Genomic DNA, 20,863 nt, shown 5'->3' on the forward strand with positions numbered 1-20,863 from the left:
GTGTATAGTGCCCGGGGGTAACATATAGCAATTTAGGGGGCGCCAAAATGAGATTATATCTTGCCCCCCCCCCCAACCTAACAACGTTCCAGCGCCCCTGGCCACGCCCCACCCAGCAGCCACTCTCCCTCCATGCAAATAAGTGTAAACTCCAGGGCTGTAGAGCGTACTTGCCTACCATCCCAGAAGCTGTGGGAGACACCAGATAATGTGTAATCGCCCGCAGCCCCGGAAGTGTAGGTTAATGAAGTGGGCAGGATGGTGTGACATTCAACGGCAATGGCGGGGGGCTACGGGATCATAATTCTGAAATTCTCATGTTTTATAGAAGAAAACTGCAAAGTGAAATAATTGTTTGTGCTGCATAGACATTTATGATACATTTACATTTAGAGCAGGGTTGCCTACCCTCCCGGAATGGCCGGGAGGGGCCCGGAAATCGGGTCCCCCCTCCGGCCCATCCTCCCACAAACCGCACCTCGCCAGGGGGGGGTCCGCGGGTTAAATGACATGATCGCTGCATTTTAGCCCCGCCCCCGCCATGCAGTGCCTGAAATACTGGCATTGCACGTCATGGGGTGGGGCTAAAATGAGGGCAGCCTAAAAGTCGACAACTATGATTTAGAGTATTGGGTACAGTAAATGCTCATTGTGGAATTTTACTTTATATGCTGTAGATCTCAGAGAAGAAGATTATATGCTGGGAGACAGATCAAATTTACTATCCAGAAAAAAAGCAGAAGATAACCTGTGCCAGGTAATGATTACTTTCCTACAGAGCTTTTTCACTTATTGAGCAGCTAGAGACGGTACATAATACAACATAAACTCACCATCGGGTATCTTTCATTCGTGACGCTTCAAAATAACTTGACACCTTAAACACTGAGGGGTAGATGTATGAAGCAGTGATAAGGGAGAAGTGATAAAGTGCCTGGTACTTTATCACCTGCCAATCAGCTCCTGACTGTAACTTAACAGTCAGGAGCTGATTGGCCGGTGATAAAGTACCAGGCACTTTATCACTTCTCCTCCCTTATCACTGCTTCATACATCTACTCCTTAATTACTAAAAGAAGACACGGACACAAGTGCTGACATTTCAAATTAATGTCAAATTTATTGATTGACAAGTTGACTATTAGATCTGACTGTAAGTGGCGGCGGGACACACATACCAAACCCACCCGTGCAGGTGGTGTAACCCATCTCCCATCCAGGAGGATGGGTTTAATGACATACAGCAATGTCAGGAGAGCGCACCCACTAGCTACTTAAAACTAACGCATATAACAAGCAAACGTTCTTTACCGCTGCCCAACATAAAACATAGGGATGGGAGGGAGGGAAAACACACAGAGGGGGTGAATATACTCGAGATGGGGTACTCAGAGTAGAAACAGGCGTCCAATGGTGTGTTATGCCAAGCTGTTCCAACCGAGGGGTGTCAGCCCTCAAAAATTATATAGAAAACCAGAAAAGAAATGTGGAGAGCTAGAATGGATCAATTGAATATTACAATATAAATTTATTAAAATAGAATAAAGATAAAAAATTACATAAATGACAATAACAGTTTTAAATTGATATGTGTATCAATATCAAAGGTTGGACAATAGAGGTTAGTACTTAAATGTATCTGGAACACTGCTTAATTTATATTAGTCCCATGGAGATGGTGACTCCTGGAATCACTTGGGGGTATATCCCTTGGAGTGCCTTACCGGCTTAAGGAATTTTTGCTGGAGGATGTTCTTGTACCCAAAGATATTTCTGGGGTCCTCACGATAGATGCAAATATTTGTAATCCACAGTGGGTTGATTCTCGCTGGAGGAAGATCTTATTCCCAATTGTTGGAAAGGTCCTCACGATTGATGCGGAATAGGGGGTCCACAGTGGGTGGGAGAGAGAGTCCCATGCAATGAAGGCAATCCAGGTAACAGGCAATGTAGTGATCCAAGTGAAAGCAGGGAATGGCGAATGGCAATGTCCAGTTTATCCTCTAGAGTCCAGGAATAGTTAAAAAAAGCAAGTGCTGCCTAACATGTTTCGTCGTAGCCTTTATCAAAGGTATCAAATTCCTTAATCCGGTAAGGCACTCCAAGTGATTCCAGGAGTCACCATCTCCATGGGACTAATATAAATTAAGCAGTGTTCCAGATACATTTAAGTACTAACCTCTATTGTCCAACCTTTGATATTGATACACATATCAATTTAAAACTGTTATTGTCATTTATGTAATTTTTTATCTTTATTCTATTTTAATAAATTTATATTGTAATATTCAATTGATCCATTCTAGCTCTCCACATTTCTTTTCTGGAAAACACACAGAGAGGGCTGTTAGATCACTTCCTGACTCCTTTTTACTGCCCACTCCCCTCTTGCACCCCATTGGCCAATGCTACATCATTGGATCTGACAGTAAACTAACAACTAGCTACTTAAAGTGACAGCATCTCCAGAACCCTTTAGTGGTTTATGTCACCTCTGTGCTTAGTCAGCCATCAGTTTTCCCAACACAGAGAGGATACTGTTGCAGAATGTAGCGGGAGCAGACTGGCCCACAAAAGTATAGGGGAAACCTCCGGTGGGCCCCACTGTCTACTTGATCGTCCCACCCAGCCACCCACCCCTCTTTCAGTGTTTGCACCAAGCACGATATTGCTGCAAAACAGCTCTGCCCTGACCCAATGCCATGATCTCAATGATGGTTAACCATGCCTCTGAGCATGGGAGTCTACCAGCGAATTCTCATAGTGGGGCCCTTTAAGTCCATCTGACACTACATACAGGGAATGATTCAGGTCGGCTCACTAGGCAGCATACATTTGCTGCCTAATGAGCTAATCAGTTGTCTGAATTAACATTGGAAGCTGTATTGTTGAAATCCCCCCTCCCCTTGAAATAAAAAAAAAATGAAGATATAGAATAGAATAACTTAATACAATGGCATTAATACCGTCCTCAAATTATTTAAATGAATTGCTCAATCTAAATGGAAAAAAATGACCCCTTTATGTGAGTTTAAATTTAAAATTAAGCAAGACATGTTTGATGACAGAGATCTCTTTTTAACTAAAAAATATTGTATCATAAAAAAAACATGCAATTATAATTTAGAAAATAAATAAATATAGTAATAGAAATTATTGGTATTTTGGGTTGTGTCTATTAGTGAGCAGAGAAGCTTTGTGTTCCTCTGAGCTCTGTTGGCCTGATTCAGCTTAATTTGCCAACTTCAGCTCTCTGTAGCGCAGGAAGGGGGTCACCCAGTCAGGGCAGCAGAGACACTGGCCGGGCCTGATACTTTTCAGGGGGCATGGCCTATTCATGGGAGGCGTGTTTTCCCATAATGCACTACACACAGTTATCGGAGACAGATAAAGAAGGGTAACCAACTGATGTGTAATAATATGTTCTCCTTGTCAGGTTTCAACACACAAACAATGGAATCCATCACAAAATCAATCTTCAAATTCAAATGGATGCACTACTGACATGGTAAGTATAAGAAAGGTGGATGTCACAAGGTTTAAGACTACTGGCAATATGTAAACTCTAAGAATATATGCTCCAGCTCAGGACTCTGCTTGCTATGCTGACAGTATGCTTCCCGCTGTAATATGCTACATATATTCCAGTGGGCAGCGCTGCGGCAGTGGGTGCCTATCATGATAGTGCTGGGGTGTGTACTTTCCGCTCACAGGGCCAGGGTACTTTCTGCTACACACACACACACACTGGGCACCACCATAGTTGTTCCGCCTCTTTGGCTGACAATAATCAGTGCATGGGCAATGGTGCAGCCTCCATCAAGAGGTGGTGATTAGGACACTGCCTTGTCCCATGTGGTTCTACCCTTTATAATACAAGTATAGAGGTCACTGCCTGCCAAATGATCACCACTGATTACAGTCATATCCTTAAATGGTATGTTCTGCTTTGAATCTGATTGGCTGAACTACCATTGGTGCAGGAGGTGCAGTGCACCCTCTGAGGACTACGGGGCCCACTGCTGTCACCCTCTTCCTATCACCCACTGTTTTTCCCTGTCACACTCTGCCTCCGCCTACCTCTTCCTGTCACCCTCTTCCTCTCTCTGTCACCCACTGCCGTGTTGCATACTGTGAACTCTGGTTAGGGTGGAGAAGGCTGGACACAAATGTCATTTTTGCACCTGGGCTCACCATCCACAAGTTCCGCCACTACGCACTAATATACAAATCTTTACTTGTGAAGATTTGTCATATGAGAACGTTTTCACTCCCATTTTCAGGGAACTTTATCAAAGATTTCTCTTATAATACTCCTTAACAATGAGAACAAAATGCATCAGGGGTATACTCCTCGCTGCACTTTAATACCACTTGTGAGGGGGACCGGAGTATGTCTTTGGGATTCTAGCAGCGGCGGCATCGCACTCACAGTTAGTTTGTCTAGGAGGGAGGTTCCGAAGTCTGTAGTGGTTTGAGGGGAACAGCCTATGAGGTGACCACCTGCTCTCCAATAAGCTGGGGACACTTTTCTGCATTTCTACATTGCTGGGCAACTTGGAAAGTTGTCCAGAAATGCACTTTGGGACTTGTAGTTACACAATTGTCTGCTCTCTACCTTTATATACTATTGGGACTTTTATTTATTTATTATTATACTTTTTACACCAGTGTGATGAGCTTTTTTATTTGTGCTGCACATTAATTGATATGGAGACAATAAATATTTTATTAACACTAATTATATTTTTAACTCTTTGAGGGCCAGCATCTCTGTGAGAGATGTTCAAAATATCTGCTAAAAATACCAGCGCCACTCACATTTGTTATATAAATTCAAATAAAAAATGTGTAAAAAAAAAAAAGAGAGATTACATTTCCTATATAAGGTAAACATTACAAAATAAATAAAAAATGTTTGCTTGGCAATATTCACACCTATATTGACAAACTCCCTTGGCACTCAAAGGTTAATATAGATATTAAATTAATACTATTTACCATATACACATGTATCTATATATATATATATATATATATATATATATATATATATACATATACATATAGAGAGAAAAGTCCGGCACTCAACACCTGTCCCTGCTCCACTGGGTAACTCGGCCTGGGTGCCCGCTGGTCGCTGGCTGTGCCAGCGCTTGTCAAATCACCACTTAAATAAGTAGTGTCAGCAGCACTCAGGCTGACGACGATTTTTCAATAAATCGAAACGTTGCATTTATCTGCTGGAGTATCGTTGATTATTTACCTGGAGTGCTGCTGACACTACTTATTTAAGTGGTGATTGGACATATATTGCTGACCCTAGCCTGGGTCTACAGCTGGCACCGGGACTTTGTTACCATTATCTGGAGTGCTTGGCCGACTGGAATAGTATATATATACATATATATAGATAGAGAGAGATATCATACTTGCCTACCTGACCCTCTCCATGTGGGAGAAAATGCTCTGTTCCTGGACCTGGTAATGTATGATTGCCATCACCTGTGGTGAAACACCTTTACCTAGCTCCCCACAGGTGATGGCAATCATACATTACCAGGGAAGTCCATAAACAGAGCATTTTCTCCCGCATGGAGAGGGTCAGGTAGGCAAGTATGATATATATATATATATATATATATATATATATATATATATATATATATATATACACCCAGCACTCACTACAACAAACTAAATCACTGTAACATTCAAATAATCAATTAAATAAATAATGGGGTTTTAGTTTATGAATTGATCCAGTGGTTCCCAAACTGTGCGCCGTGGCTCCCTGGGGTGCCTCATGACACATGCTGGGGTGCCCTGGGTTGGTAGTCCAGGACCAACTAAAATTATTAATGGTTAATTATTTATAAGCAAAACCAGTGCTGGTGGCTGCCAATCATATAATGTGTACTAACAGAAGCAATTCCTACCCTTTTCCACATAACTGACCCTAAGAATAGCATATAAATCCAATCTAATTAAAATAAATTTGGCCTAGGGGTGCCGCGAAAAAAATTCTTATACTCTAGGGCGCCGTGATTAAAAAAGGATTGGGAACCCCTGAATTGATCAATGCATTTAAGCTTGCAGCCCATCACCAAGGGACCCCATTTCACTGCAGTGCAAGACCTACACCAGGCATTCCCAACCACGGTCCTCAAGGCACACCAACAGTGCAGGTTTTTGTGATATCCAGGCTTGAGCACAGGTGACTTAATTAGTACCTGAGTGATTCTGATTAAACCATCTGTGCTGAAGCCTAGATATCACTAAAACCTGCACTGTTGGTGTGCCTTGAGGACCGTGGTTGGGAATGCCTGACCTACACTAACAACTGTTTACACATCATACATAGCTAAAATAAACATGTGTTTTTTCTCGGGTTAAAGCTCACCTGCCAAGTACAGTACCTTATGGCTTTTAAAGGTGAGACCATCCCAAACACAGCACCTGATTTAGTATTAAAGGGGCATCTGTGCAGAGGCGTAGCTAGGGTGGAGCCGGTGGAGCACATGCTCCAGGCGCAGGCATGTCACCTGGCACCGGAGCTCTGCCACCGGCTCCCCCACCCTGCTCGCCCGCTCCACAGGGCAGCCGCCAGGCACCTTCTACCACTGTGCCCTCCTGCGCACATCCATCCGCCCGTCCGCCCGCCCTCCCATGTGTGTCCATCAGTCCGCCCGCCCTCCCATGTGTCCGTTGCCTGCCGCCTTCCCCTGCACAATGCACACACTCCTTACTTCCGAGGAGACAGACGCTGGAGGTCATATTTGACCTCTAGCGTCTGACAGGAAACACAGCACTGCAGCGCTGTGCTCCCTCAGACGCAGATACAGAGGAGGGCGAAGGGGGCATGGAGCAGCCAGCCCCTGCCCCGCGCAGAGTATCCTCCAGACAGCCACAGAACACTATCTCCCGGCAGCCTGGAGCGGCATGCCCCACACAGTGTCAGTGGCTGGGTAATGACCAGACCACCGCAGTACAATGTCTCCCGGCAGCCTGGAGTGGCCATCCCTGTGCGGTGAGTGTCAGAGGCTGGGTGTCAGCCCGACGCGGTTAGTGTCAGCAAGCCTCCCATCACTGGGGGGGACTGGGAAGGGGAGGCATGGCAATGGACATAACCCCTTGGCAACAAGCATTAACCCCTGGCAACAGACATAACACCTTGGCAATGAACATTAACCCCTGGCAATGGACATTAACCCCTGTGCAATGAGTATTGACTCCTGGGCAACAAGTATTGACCCCTGCCATTAAAAAGGTAATTTGCAATTTATTAGAAATTTTACTGTGGTTGGCATTGTGGTGTAGCATAATGTGTGCAGGATATTGTGCAGGGGCATTACACTGTGCAGCATATTGTGCAGGGGCATTATGGTGTGCGGCATAGTATTGGACAAATTTTAGGAGCTCTCCGGGAGGTTTTTTTGTCTTTTTTTTTTTTATCTCGAGTAGCTCCCATTAAAATAAGGTTGGAGACCACTGCTCTAGCCTCTCCATCCCCACAGCTGTGTCTGTATTATGCTCCCATACCTGCACCCACCCCACATCTGCCCCTCTGATAACTGGGCCATGTGTGTAATTGGCATTATGGCATGTGTCTTTATGTGTAATGGGCATTACGGTGCGTGGTATAATGTTAGGCTGTGCCCCCCTTTCGCCGCGCAAGGGTCCCACCTACTACAAATCAGGGGGGGCGCGAAACATGCCCTTGCTCCGGGCACCGTGGAACCTAGCTACACCACTGCATCTGTCACAGGTAAATGAGCTTATCTAGGGTGCATGAGAAAGCAATGATCACAGTAAAAATCAACCCAAATATATAGACACATATATCGCCATTCCTACGAATGGGGTGCAAACAGCACCCACACTTCCCAGGTTGGGGTGCAGTGGCTGTTTGCACCCCATTCTGTTACTGTGATCATAGCTTTCTCATGCACCCTAGATAAGCTAATTTACCTGAAACCTGTGACAGCTGCCCCTTTAATACTAATTCAGGTGCTGTGTTTGGGATTGTCTCACCTTTGAAATGCTCTGTTTTTATGTCTGTTCTTTAATAAATCTTTTAAATGATTTCATGCACTATCGAGCGCTCGTTTCTACTTTTCTAGAAGATATATATATTTATTTATTTACTTTTATTGTTGAACTAGGTTTTTTATCACATATTTTCTTTAGTATTAGCCCTGAGCAAATGTTTTTTTTTTTCTTTTTTCACTATTTTGGCTGTAATGTGACAGGGTGCAAGGAATCCTGCAAATATTTCTGGCATATTTTGGAATTGCTATCTATCTGTGGTGTACTTTTTTTTTTTTTTTTTAGGACTTGGATGACAGCAAATCAGAGTCGATGGGAACATTGAAAAGATTGCAGAAAATAGTCAGAACAAAAAAGGGCAATGATGATGTTAGACATTCCATGCTACAATGTGAGTATCACGTGGTTCTCAGCAGGGTTTGTGAAAGATGTTTAATAAAAAATAATAATGATACAGAGCAAAGCAATCAATGACTAAAGGTCTAATGATAAAAAAATATACTGACGATGATTTGGGAAATGACCCCTTGAATAAATGTGTCTGAAAACAGATCAATGATTCTTGTCAGACTGCGTTAAATGATGATTTACCCTGTTTATTTTACCAGCTTGCAAGGAAGTTATTTACTTACAATTTACATACCCAAGCTCCCAAAAAGACAAAGGGGGTTATTTTGGTTCACTCTTTCGGACAAAATCCTTCTTAGATGGACAAAACCATGTGCGATGCAGGGGGGCAGGTGTAAAATGTCCAGAGATTATTATATTTGGGTGATTTATTTTGTTTCTGTGCAGGGAAAATACGGACTGCTTTAATTTTACACTGCAATATAGATCTCACTTTGAAGTAAAACCCCACCCAAATCTAATTCTCTCTGCACAAGTTACATCTGCCCCACCTGCAGTGCACATGGTTTTGTCCATCTAAGAAGGAATTTGTCAGAAAGAGTAAACCAAAATAACCCCCAAAGTTACACCAAAATGTAATTCAACTGGCAAATCATGATATGTATAGTTTTACTGTTTATGGGGCTGATTTAGCAACAAGTGATACTCTTATAACATATTATGAATCAAATGTTAAATGGTGCTCCAACCAATCAGATCCTGACATTTTCAAACACATGACAGATAGGAGCTGATTGGTTGGAGCACCATTGAATGTTAAGAAGAATATCACTCACTCGGACGGTGTAATGGTTAGCATTACTGCCTCATACCATTGAGTTCAATTCCCTCCATGGCCCTAACTGTGTTGAGTTTGTATAGTCACCCCATGCCTGCGTGGATTTTGTCTGGGTACTCCGGTTTCCTTCAGCCGATCTGCAAATATACTGGAAGGTTGATTGGTTCCCGGAAAAAAATATAACCCTACTGTGTAAGCATGTGTTTAGGGACAGATTAGATGAGCCAATAGGTCATTATCTACTGTCAAATTCTATGTTTCTATGTTACTCATCTTATTATATAAAAGGCTAACGCTGTTCATCACCATTATAGATGTTATGTGGGCCGACTGCCACCAGGGGGCACAAAACCTGTTTGCAAATTACTGTTGTGGGCATAATAGCTATACATTACAGGTCAGACTGTAGTGCATGTAGTACATCACTAGCAACAGTCCACACCATGTAATTGTTGGGACTGCTGCAGTGTTGCAAGTAAGGGGGTACGGCGTGGTACGGAGTACCTGTAAGAAATATGTTGCAGGTATGCAGTACCACTTACCCCTGATCCACTGTCATTTCTATTTTCATTTTAAGTCTAAATATAATGCCTCCGCAGCCCGCCCACCCAGCGTTATAATTGGTGCTGTATGCAGCTACCGGCTACTGCTGATTTAGCCTGTCACACTGACTGGCATCAGCAGCGCCGACAGCATGAAGAGCAGGCTCCACTATTGTAAGCACAAGCTGCCTGGCTCTCCCCCAAGCAAGAGCCAACCCACCCCCAGTCATTCCCAGTTTCTCATTCCCTGTCTCCTGTGTCCACGCCTCTATTGTCATTTAGTCACTCCTCTAGCTTTGTGTGACCACGCCCCCTGATGACACATGACCATGCCCATTTTTGGTGGAGGCTATCAGTACCACCAAGAAAAAAATTCTACTTGCACCACTGGACTGCTGCCCGTCACCCCCGATCTATGCCAACCCTGCTCCTCCAGGTCCGCACTTCTCCGGGCTCTGGCATCAGGCACACAAGCCGTGTACCTGATGGGGTTGGGATAATTTGGTCTACAGCATGTTGGTCGACCAGCATTAGGTCGACACCATTATGTCAACATGGGGAAAAGTCAACATGGTTCTAGGTCGACATGAGACATGGCCGCCATGGCTTTATGTCGACAGGTCATTAGGTCGACCCAAGCATTAGGTCAACATGAACTAGGTCAACATTCAAAAGGTCGACATGGGGTTTTTCGCTGTTTTCTTACCCGAATGTCGACACAGTCGACATGGGCACAGTTTCAGGTGCACCGCATCCCCTCGCTGCGCTCGCGATGCTTCGGGCACTATTTTATTCTCCCACCATGCCGTAGTGGATGGTAGGGCATGAAATACCGCCTGTCGGCACATGTCGGCTCAAAAACAGTGAAAAACCCCATGTCGCCAGGTTCTGTCCCTTGGAGGGGGCACCTCTCTCCACCATTATAGCCCGATTGAGCCCTCCCCTTCCTCCTGCAATAGAAGAGCTGCCAATGGGAGCAGCACGCCGCTTCCGCTCTGTGACCTAGAATATGCACCCTGCCGGCAGTGCTGAATGGTCATGGATATGATGTCCCTGGCAGCTGGCTGTAGATTTGACTGAGGAGCCGGCATGCAGGCAGCGCACAAAGAGGCGAATCCAGCGTTGTTGCGGTCTGTGAGAAGAGTGTCGGAGGGCTGTGCAGTGGGTATTGGCAGTACATAATAAACGGTAAATAAGTGTGTGTGATCTAACTTACAGGTGAGGGGGACAGGATTCACACAGCAGACGGGGGTCACATAGGGGAAGGGGGACCAAGGTCACACAGGGGAAGGGGGACAGGGGTCACATGGGGGAAGGTGGACGGGGTCACACAGGGGAAGGGGAATAGGGCTCACACAGGTGAGGGGGACATGAGGTGTCTTATATGCTTTATTATTTTCCTGCTCTGCTCCTCTTTCCTCCTCCTTGGCCCATCTAATCTTTCCCTTTTTTGAACATGTTACCTCAAACCATATTTGATCCTTATTTCTTATTTATTTATTAACAGTTACTTATATAGCGCACACATATTCCACAGCGCTGTACAGAGAATATTTTGAATATTTACATCAGTCCCTGCCCCAGTGGAGCTTACAATCTATATTCCCAACCACATGTACATGCACACACAGACTTTCTACTAGGGTTAGTTTTGTTGGGCCAATTAACCTACCTGTATATTTTTGGATTGTGGGAGGAAACCGGAGTACCCGGAGGAAACCCATGCAAGCACGGGGAGAATATACAAACTCCGCACAGTTAGAGCCATGGTGGGGATCGAACCCATGACCTCAGCACAGTGAGGCAGTAATGCTAACCACTACACCATCCGTGCTGCCCCATTTCTTTGAAACAATAAAACACCCAAATCTAACTCTCTCTGCACACGTTACATCAGCCCCACCTGCAGTGCTTATGGTTTTATCCATTAGAGAGTGATTGTGCCTTTCAGAGTAAATCAGAATAACCCCCTTGGATTGGATCAATAAACCACTATTTGATACTCTCAAGATTGTTTAATCACCCTGAAGACAGGAAAGTTGGTCAGATGGTAAATTACATCATTCTGGTGACATCATTCTAGCATTATTCCTGCAGACGGAGGCTGTCAGTGCTGCCTCATCTAATTTTCTAGACCTCTGCAGCTCTTAAAATAATACATTTACATTTGCTTGTTGGATTGTCGGTCTTCCATCTTTTAAGACAAAATTATCTGTCTGCCATGCAGTTTGCTAGAAATACCATCCATTGGTTTTCTGCCTATCTGTAGGTGCCATTTTGTTGTTTTGTTGTCTTCCTTATTATTAAGTTGATCTTGTGCAAAATGAATACTTCTAATCATTTTTACAATTTTTTATTCCAAGCGCCTACCCCACACATTGATGATGAGGAGGAAGAAGAGACTTTAATTACATGCATGAAATTAACAAAATCACAAGAGAAAAGGTTTGGCAAAGATGCTGCCAGGAAAAGGCAAGAAGCAGAATATTCTATGGAAGTGAACTGTTCTTCCTTAGACCGATCTGTGAAACTAAAACGGAACACTTCCAGAGGCGTGGCTACATCTCCAGAGAACCCCTCCCACTTCCAAACCTACTGGAAATCTTTTCCTGAGAACTTTGATCCCTTCGAATTTTCAATGTCTCAAATGGAAGAGTGGGAACACTGCACGTGTTGCAACCACCACGGTCCTCTACCATCGTCCTTTACCGACCTAGATCTCCCGTATTCATGGGTAAGTCGATATATTTTTATTCAGCTATTTGTATTATTGAAGATCCAATGCTAGATTATTTTTACTTCTAAGGGGGTATTCAATCTTCCGGTCAATTTGACCATTGTTATTCAATCTTCTGAATTATGGAAACCTTCGGTAAGCTTGCGATAATGGCCGTAGATTGTCAAAACTGTCCACAGATTTGTCAATCTAGTTGTCATTTTTGACAATGCAGATTCGACTTTTTAAAAAAAGTTAAATCTGCATCGGCTTCCGTCCGAAAACGGCCTTATCTGTGCACTCATCCATAGCATGCTGTTGCTGTTTTAATAAGCCGTGAATTGGGGTAAAAAAATTGTTTTGCCTTTTTTTTTAAGTTAAACACATTTGTTTAGAGTGTCTTGTATACATATTGATTGCGCTAATGGGGGAGTGTGTGTGAATTATTTTGCCCAGGGGCTCGCACTGATGTTAAGACGGTCCTGTTGGTGAAACCATTTTTTAACAAAACTAATATAAAAGCATAATTGGACCAGTCGGCAGAATTTCTTTACATTTGTGTAAATACACTTCATTCAGTTTATTCCTTGAACACTGTGTTGTCAGTTATTTTTTTATATCACTGTCACTTCTGTCATTTCATTATGGGCCAGAGGCTGCGCCATGTTAGTACTGTATAGTACTATTTCTCATGTTGTGTATTGTGGGTATAATTCTCAGCGTCTGGTATTACTCTGCATACAGTATAGATAATTGCTTCTTGCCATTACTGTCAGCAGCTAGAACTGTAAGTATCATTTCATATTCAGCTGTGCAATGCTACTTCTGTTATTTTCACTCTTTTCATCCGTTGTCAGCCTGTAATTTGTTATTTAATGGAAGCATTTAGGGATGGTTCTAGAATCACTCAGCGCTATATTGGGGAAACTGCCTGAGGAATACATGTGACATACAGAAAGGCGTCTTCCTAAATGCCTGTATCCTCTGTGCATCACAATGAGTGCCAGTCCGGACAGAGGGGCCGATTCTCTATCACACACAGAGATCCGAATTCGTCTCCTGCCCTGATGGTCGGATGTGCAAACCCTAACCGTGAACGGCCATGGCGAGTTACGGAGGCAGATGGCGTAGGTGGTGGCGCTGGGCCATTGGAACGCCCAACGGTGGTGGCGCTCTGCATTCCCATAGGTACACAGGTGTCCCAGCACCGCAAATGAAAGTCAGTTTGCTGTATGTAGTACAATGCAAATATGAAAAAAAGTCTATGGGCCAAATGCACTAAGCTTCAAAAGTGATAAAATGGAGAGTGATAAACAGCCAGCCAATCAGCGCCTGCCTGTCATCTTACAGGCTGGGTTTGAAAAATGACAGGTAGGAGCTGATTGGCTGGTTGTTTATCGCTCTCCATTTTATCACTTTTCGTAGCTTGATACATCTGGCCCACAGTGTCTCTTAAACATACAGTGTCAGTGTCCGCCTGGACTGATGGCACACTGATTGGTGATTTGCTGTTATGGTTGTGACTGCCACACAGAGAACAACTTGCTGAGGATGTGGCTCTAGTTCCTCTTGTAACGCGTTCCTGAGATATCAACTCTAGATTGGTCTCCAGAAGGGTAATGCAGTGCACACACACTGTACAATTTGAAATTCAATTTTAATTATATAGTCAAAATCGAATCAGGATCGCATAGACCTCGAATGGAGATCAAGCAAGCTTTTAACCTTTCGATGCCGATGGGCGCTCCCATTCAGCACAAATCGAATAGCCACATAGACAATGTAGCAATGACTATATAGTGCACAATCGGGATTGAATAGCAAGGTTATCGCACCGTGTGTACACACCATTTGTGCAAAACTAGCAGAAGCCTAATGCATAGACATAGATCATAGTCCCCACCGATTTGAATGTCTAAATAACACAGCATACTTGCCTACTTTTGAAAATTAGTTTCAGGGAGATTATAGTTATGAGTAGAATTTTGCACAGCGCCCCATTGAGGGGGCGTGTCATGCTCCACCCAAAGGGCGTGTCTAGTTCCATATATGGAGAGATTGCGAAAAGAGATTGTGAACATGGCACCTAGAAGCGTGGGTGTGTACTGCTACATCTGAGAGGAATCTTGTAAAATTACTTATATCCAAATGTAGATGAGCCCCAAAGCAGTTAGTAAGAGCTACTATACTTGGTAAAGTGCCGGGAAATGGCGCTGATGATTCAATGTACATGTATCTATCTCTCATTCCTTTTTTTCCCCAAAAATGTAACTGTGAAATGAGGGAGATTGGTAGACTAATGAGGGAGAGAGGGAGACTGCTGCTTTTTCAGGGAGTCTCCTGCAGAATGCGTGAGGGTAGGTAACTATGTAACATAGTGACCAAACGTTTTTAAGGAGGGTGATTTAGAAGATGTAGGTTCTACAGTACATTGAATAGAGACCCCCTGCCCATTGCATAGTCATCTGATATGTAGAATTTGCATTGTATAACCACCAGAGATTAAGGTCCATATAAGAGGTAACGTACCGTGGGTGGAAACGGGAAGTAGCTCCGGGCTTTAACACCTAGGGCTATTTATTTAGACTCCCGTCTTCTTCCGATAACTTAGTTAACTCTCATTAACTTAATGTGTAACAGGTATTGACATGGATTAACACACGTTAACTCCCAGAATCCGTGCTCATGGGTGTGTGTTAACGCGGATGTGTTAACCACGAGTTAACGTGATTTTTATTGACCTGCTGAGGCAGGTGGAACAAAAAATCCCTGGTAACTGCCATCTTTTGGGGCTAATTGAATAGCCCCGGGGGATCTATTAGCCGGTGATAATCCACTGCAGCTAATTGAATTCCCAAATTATAGTTCAAATTGCGTAGCCACCAGAGATTAATAGTTTGCATATTGATCACTGTATTGAATATATTAGAAGGCCATCTGTATTGTATGAGCCACATGAATGCTCTCAGTATTTTACATCAAGCATTACCATGCTGACTACATTTCGTAGGTGTCATTAGAATGCCAGTGCATTGTATAGCGGTTACAAGCATAGGATCACCAGTACACACTGCTCTGTACATTTCCTAGAGGTCATTAGAATGCCAATCCATTGTATAGAGGTCACACACGTATCCATTACAGACTGATAAGATGAAGCTGAGCGACATTTGGTGATATCTTTAGCATTTCTCATATTTCAGGTTGGCTTTGTAAAACAATTCCCTAATATTATACAATGTCTTGTGTATAACATATATGTGAGCACAGATGGCATGGGAGCATTATTGGGCACAGATGGAATGTCTGGCATCTGTGTATCTGAGACTGCATGTGAGCACTACTGGGCACAAGCTGAATGCACAATGATATCAGCAGATGTTGTATGGCTATGAGACATGTAGAAACTAATGCAACATCATGAGCGGGTCGTCAGTGTTTCTTCCGACCCGCTCACCATGACGTGCGCTCACGATGTGCACCGTGAGCGGGTCCGATCCGATGGCGACCCACACCCGAGTGTATGGTCATTCTTCAGATCCTACCTGCTGCAGGTAGGATCTGAAGAACGACCGACCGACCCGCGGGACCGCGCATCGGATCGGTATCGGTCCACACCAGGACAGAAAAGGGCCCAATCACCACACAATCTACATCCAATCGGTTGGAATTGGATCTAGATTGATGGGATCGGACCCTTGTAGTCCTGGTGTGTACCCAGCATAAGTAGCCATGCGCTATGAACAACACTTTCTGTAAGAGCTGGCATGGGCCCTTGCATTTCATTTGCAACTTGACAGTATCTGTCCAAACTATAAAAGTATAAAAAAAAATAAAAGTATAAAATAAAAAAATAAGTTTTCAATGCATTATAGTGTTGGAACCGTTGTGTGATAAACTGGAGAGTGATAAACAGTCAGCTCCTAACTGGCATGTTACAGGCTGGTTGGATAAAAACAGGTAGGAGCTGATTGGCTGGGGGTTTATCACTCTCCGCTTTATCACTTTTTGAAGCTTCATACATCTGGCCCAGACTGATTGTCTTTATACAATACAGTGCAAGATGTCCTGAGCGACTGCGTGCTTGGAGAGAAGTAGCGTAGAACATTCTTCTTTACATTTTGATTCTTTAGTCCGGCTGTAATGCATACTTACATCACAAAAATAGGATATTCACAATGCGCAACTCTAAAGCAGCCAGGAGAAATACACTGTAGGGGTGATCCTCTGCAGCCCATACAAATGCAAATAACAACCACAATGTGATCCCTTCACTGGTGCTACTAGTACATAACAGTCACTTCCCTTATAAATGAGACAGTCTTTCCACACTTTGCGTCCAAAAGGGAACACCATAGAATACAGTTCCTATATGTGATATCCACTTCCTTATTGTTATGGTGACCAAAACCATACAAAAGACTTTAGAAAGAAAATGAATAGCAGTATACAATTCTAACGCAAAGAGCAATACAATATTAAAATCCACACATAAAAACATACACAAAAATGTTAAATCAAAGTAATGGTGGGTGTAATGAGTATGTTACCAGAGATGGTGAAATTTATATAAAAACAGCTCAATATGGGAGCGGAAAGGTGGGAAATCATCAAGTAGCACAGGGTTGCCGACCCTCTCGGAATTTGCAGGAGTCTCCCGAAAATCGGGTCCTCCTCCCGGCCCCCCGGAAGGGTGGGCAACCCTCCCGGAATCAGGGGGACCCCCACTGAGCCCCCCGATCGCGGCATTTAAATGCCGCAATCCGCGGGTCTCAGAGGAGGGGGCGGAGCTAAAATGGCACAATCGTGTCATTTTAGCCCCGCCCCCTCCATGGCGATCAGTTATTTCGGCTATTTGCCGTAATGGGGGCGGGGCTTAATGACATCACTGCTAAGCCACCCCCCCCCCCCAACTTTTTGCAAGTCTGCAACCCTGAAGTAGCAGCCCGGCTGAGTTAACTGATGTTCCGCTCCTGTTGGTTAACGTACATACAGGAGCGGTACCTTGTCGTAGCTGCTGGACTGTGATTCTCTACCATTCCCTGGATCTTTTTCAAGGTTTATGAGTGTATTCATTATGTAATCTTCCTTATATACCCCCAATAACCAATCATTATACATCTTTAAATTATTGATATCAACACCTGTACTCAGCAGTTAGCCAATCTGATATGTTCTTCATTGTCATGTGGCCCTTTAAATGTGTTCCCAGTCATAGGCCCAACTCAGTCAGTATCAACAAAGAGAGGTCTGTATTCTGCACTTCTAGGATTCAAGTCCCAGAACATCAATTCCGATTTTTACGTCCCGGCAGGGCATAAAGTGGTCATGCAGAGGTGGGGGAACTAATTTCTCTATGCCAACTAATTACCCCCCCTCCCCTCCCCCAATGTGCTAGAGACAGGGCCAGTGGTAGGGTTTTTGGCACCCCTCTGCAAACTAGAATGCTTTTCTGTGAGATTTACTGTGCATAGTCCAATGTGAAGGTTAAAATGTTCCACTTAACCATTAGAGGTGGTGGAACTCCGTTCCCCCCCCATTTTAAGCCCTGCGTCCAGGATAGTAACCCAGGGGTGCCTCAGGGCTCTCGAAGGGGTGCCCTGGGTTTGTGGTCCAGGACCAATTAAAATTATTTATGATCAATGTAATAGGCAAAACCAGTACTGGTGTCTTCCCATAATAAAATCTATGGAGAAACAAGCTAATCCTGTCCCTCACCATATCACTGAACCTGAGGATGACATAAAAACACAATTTACTTAATTCTTTTCTTCTTCTGATTTTCCCAATATAGGCCAATACACACTGGATGACTTTGAGCTGAAAGCCGCCCAGTGTGTATACCCCCGGCGATGAGCGGTGATCGCTGCTGCGCGCTCCCGCATCATTGCAGGAAAAGCCGTTCATCTGCTGGTAATACCAGCAGATGAGCGGCTTTGAGGACGGCTTTGCATAGCGCTGCCCTATACAAAGCTGTCCTCTCCCCCAGTGTGTATGCACTGAGTGGCTTTCCCCCCTCCAGCGATGCTATCGACCATCGCTGTCTATACACGCTGGGCAAAATCGCGTGATTCAGAAAACTTTGGGAACCAGTGGCCTAGCCAGAACCAAGTGACAAAACATTCAATAGTGTTTCATTAAGTCGGACATCTTGACCAGCCTTCCGTAGCTTTAAAGATGATAATAAAAATAAAGAACTTTCAGACACTTTTCTGATGACTGCAATGAGTATGCAAGCGAGATCTCTCAGAAGACGATAAATCTATTTCCTGAGCATGAAAGATAAGCATTCTGTGACAGGAAATGTGGCTGTAAGAAGGTATGGTGCTTATAATAAATATACTCAACAATTTCACCTCAGCCATTTCCATCTAATCAGCTTTTCCTGTAACTGGTTAAACTATGCTATGAACTACAATCATGTAACGCTCCAAGTCATCAATTATAACTTGTGACTACCAGTATTTCTGCCTGTCATGGGAAAGATGGAAACCAAAACCAGCAAGAATAACAAAAGGCTTAAAGCATTTTGGGGGAGATTCTCTAAGAATCTCCGCCCCCCTTCGCCGCCCATCGCATATTTAATTATCGCATATGCTGTAACATATGCGATAATTAAGGCAAAGGACAGCTCTTGCGTTAAGAGCTGTCCTTTGCGGTGAGAGTCGCCGGGTCCCAGCAGGTCCCGGCGGCTCTCCCCTCCCTCCCACACCCGGCGCTGCTGCTGCTGCGCCGGGCTCTCCTCCTCCCTGCACCCGGAAGAGGATCAGTGCAGGGAGGAGGTCACAGGTCCGGGCAGCACTGCGCTGTGCTGCCCGGACACAGGTGAGGGGGGAGGGGGCGATGCGGGGGGTCGGCGCGGGGCGGCGGAGGGTTGCGATAGAAGCCCATTGGCTTCTATGGGGCATCGCCAGATTTTTTTACGGCCAGATGTATCAAGCTTCAAACAGTTATAAAATGGAGAGTGATACAGCTGCTCCAACTTCTGCCCTCCAGTGGCCGGCACCCTAGGCAAATGCCTAAAGCTGCCTAGTGGTGGTGGCGCCGGCCCTGGCTCTTCTCAATCAAATGCATTCTGATGCTGGGCTGCAGTGTGGCCATGGAGGTGCTTCGAGTACTATTTTTTCTGTATTTTTCTCTAAGAGTGCATGGCCACACCTACCATGATTAGGCCATGCCCCCTAAAAAGTGCCTGGGACCGGCCAGGCTTTCTACTGACCCGGTCAGAATTCCAACAGTGACAACCCCTCCAGAATTTACCTGGCCAGACTGAAACCTGGGGCTGTCCCCGGTACCCCTGGGTTGTCAGTACCGGACTGATGTATGTGTAAAAGAAAGAATAATCTGTTGCATAGTACTGTGAAACTATGAGTCCCAGCAAGCCTCCCCCACATGCGGGGACTTAAAGAACCACAAGTCCCAGCATGCAGGGCATTAAAGGACCTGCTGGAACTTGTAGTTCCACAGCAATACAAATCGTAAAATAAACACACTGACACACAATTAAAGTAAAACTTTATTAAAACCAGAGCCCACACATACAGATACTTACCTACCTTGACACGTAGGTAGGTTCCCGGAGCGTTCCTTTGATCGCCCTGAAGAAATCCATTTGGGCACCTGTGGAAGCAATCCATACTCACCAGGGTCCTCTGGCATAGATCAAGTCCTCTTCATTCCAAGTAGGCATCCCACGGTCTTGGCAAAACAAAAAAATGACTACCCAACACCAGTAAGAACTGAGTTTACATCCTGCAGCTCCTCCTCCCAAATACTGCTATTGGCCGCCTAGTGACTCCTGATTGGCCGCTAGTCACTGCTAGGTGGCCAATGGCGGTATTCGGGAGGAGGAGCCCCATGATTTAAACATAGACATCCTGCGGCTTCTCCTCAGTTCGTACTGGTGTTGGATAGTCGTTTTTTTGTTTTGCCAAGACCGTGGGATGCCTACTTGGAACGAAGAGGACTTGAGCTACACTGGAGGACCCTGGTGAGCATGGATTTCTTCCACAGGTAACCATACTTCAGGACCATCAGACGGACAGACAGATACCTGCCTACGTGTCCAGGTACAGTAAGTAAGTATCTGTATGTGTGGGCTCTGTGTTTCAGTGTGTTTATTTTACTATTTGTATTGCTGTGGAACTACTACTACTAAGTCATACTTGCCTACTTTTGAAAACTAGTTTCAGGGAGATTATAGTTGGTAGTAGAATTTTGCACAGCGCCCCATTGAGGGGGCGTGTCATGCTCCACCCAAACATGGCACCTAGAAGCGTGGGTGTGTACTGCTACATCTGAGAGGAATCTTGTAAAATGACTTATATCCAAATGTAGATGAGCAACAAAGCAGTTAGTAAGAGCTACTAT

The 20,863-nt window shown here is 44.5% G+C and overlaps 1 protein-coding gene across 2 annotated transcripts in view; it reads left to right on the top strand.

Annotated features, from left to right (window-relative positions):
* The window catches only part of SAMSN1 (SAM domain, SH3 domain and nuclear localization signals 1), a 94,819-nt gene that overhangs the window by 29,878 nt on the left and 44,078 nt on the right, over positions 1 to 20,863 (top strand). For both annotated transcript variants that reach the window (XM_083171900.1, XM_083171901.1), the window contains 4 exons: positions 678 to 757; positions 3,437 to 3,508; positions 8,335 to 8,440; positions 12,141 to 12,511. In XM_083171900.1, the coding sequence (XP_083028026.1) occupies positions 678 to 757; positions 3,437 to 3,508; positions 8,335 to 8,440; positions 12,141 to 12,511 (629 nt within the window). The remainder of the gene's footprint in view (positions 1 to 677; positions 758 to 3,436; positions 3,509 to 8,334; positions 8,441 to 12,140; positions 12,512 to 20,863) is intronic.

This window comes from Crinia signifera, chromosome 2 (genome assembly GCF_055691185.1).
Source record: "Crinia signifera chromosome 2, ASM5569118v1, whole genome shotgun sequence".
NCBI classification, from domain to species: Eukaryota; Metazoa; Chordata; class Amphibia; order Anura; family Myobatrachidae; genus Crinia; species Crinia signifera.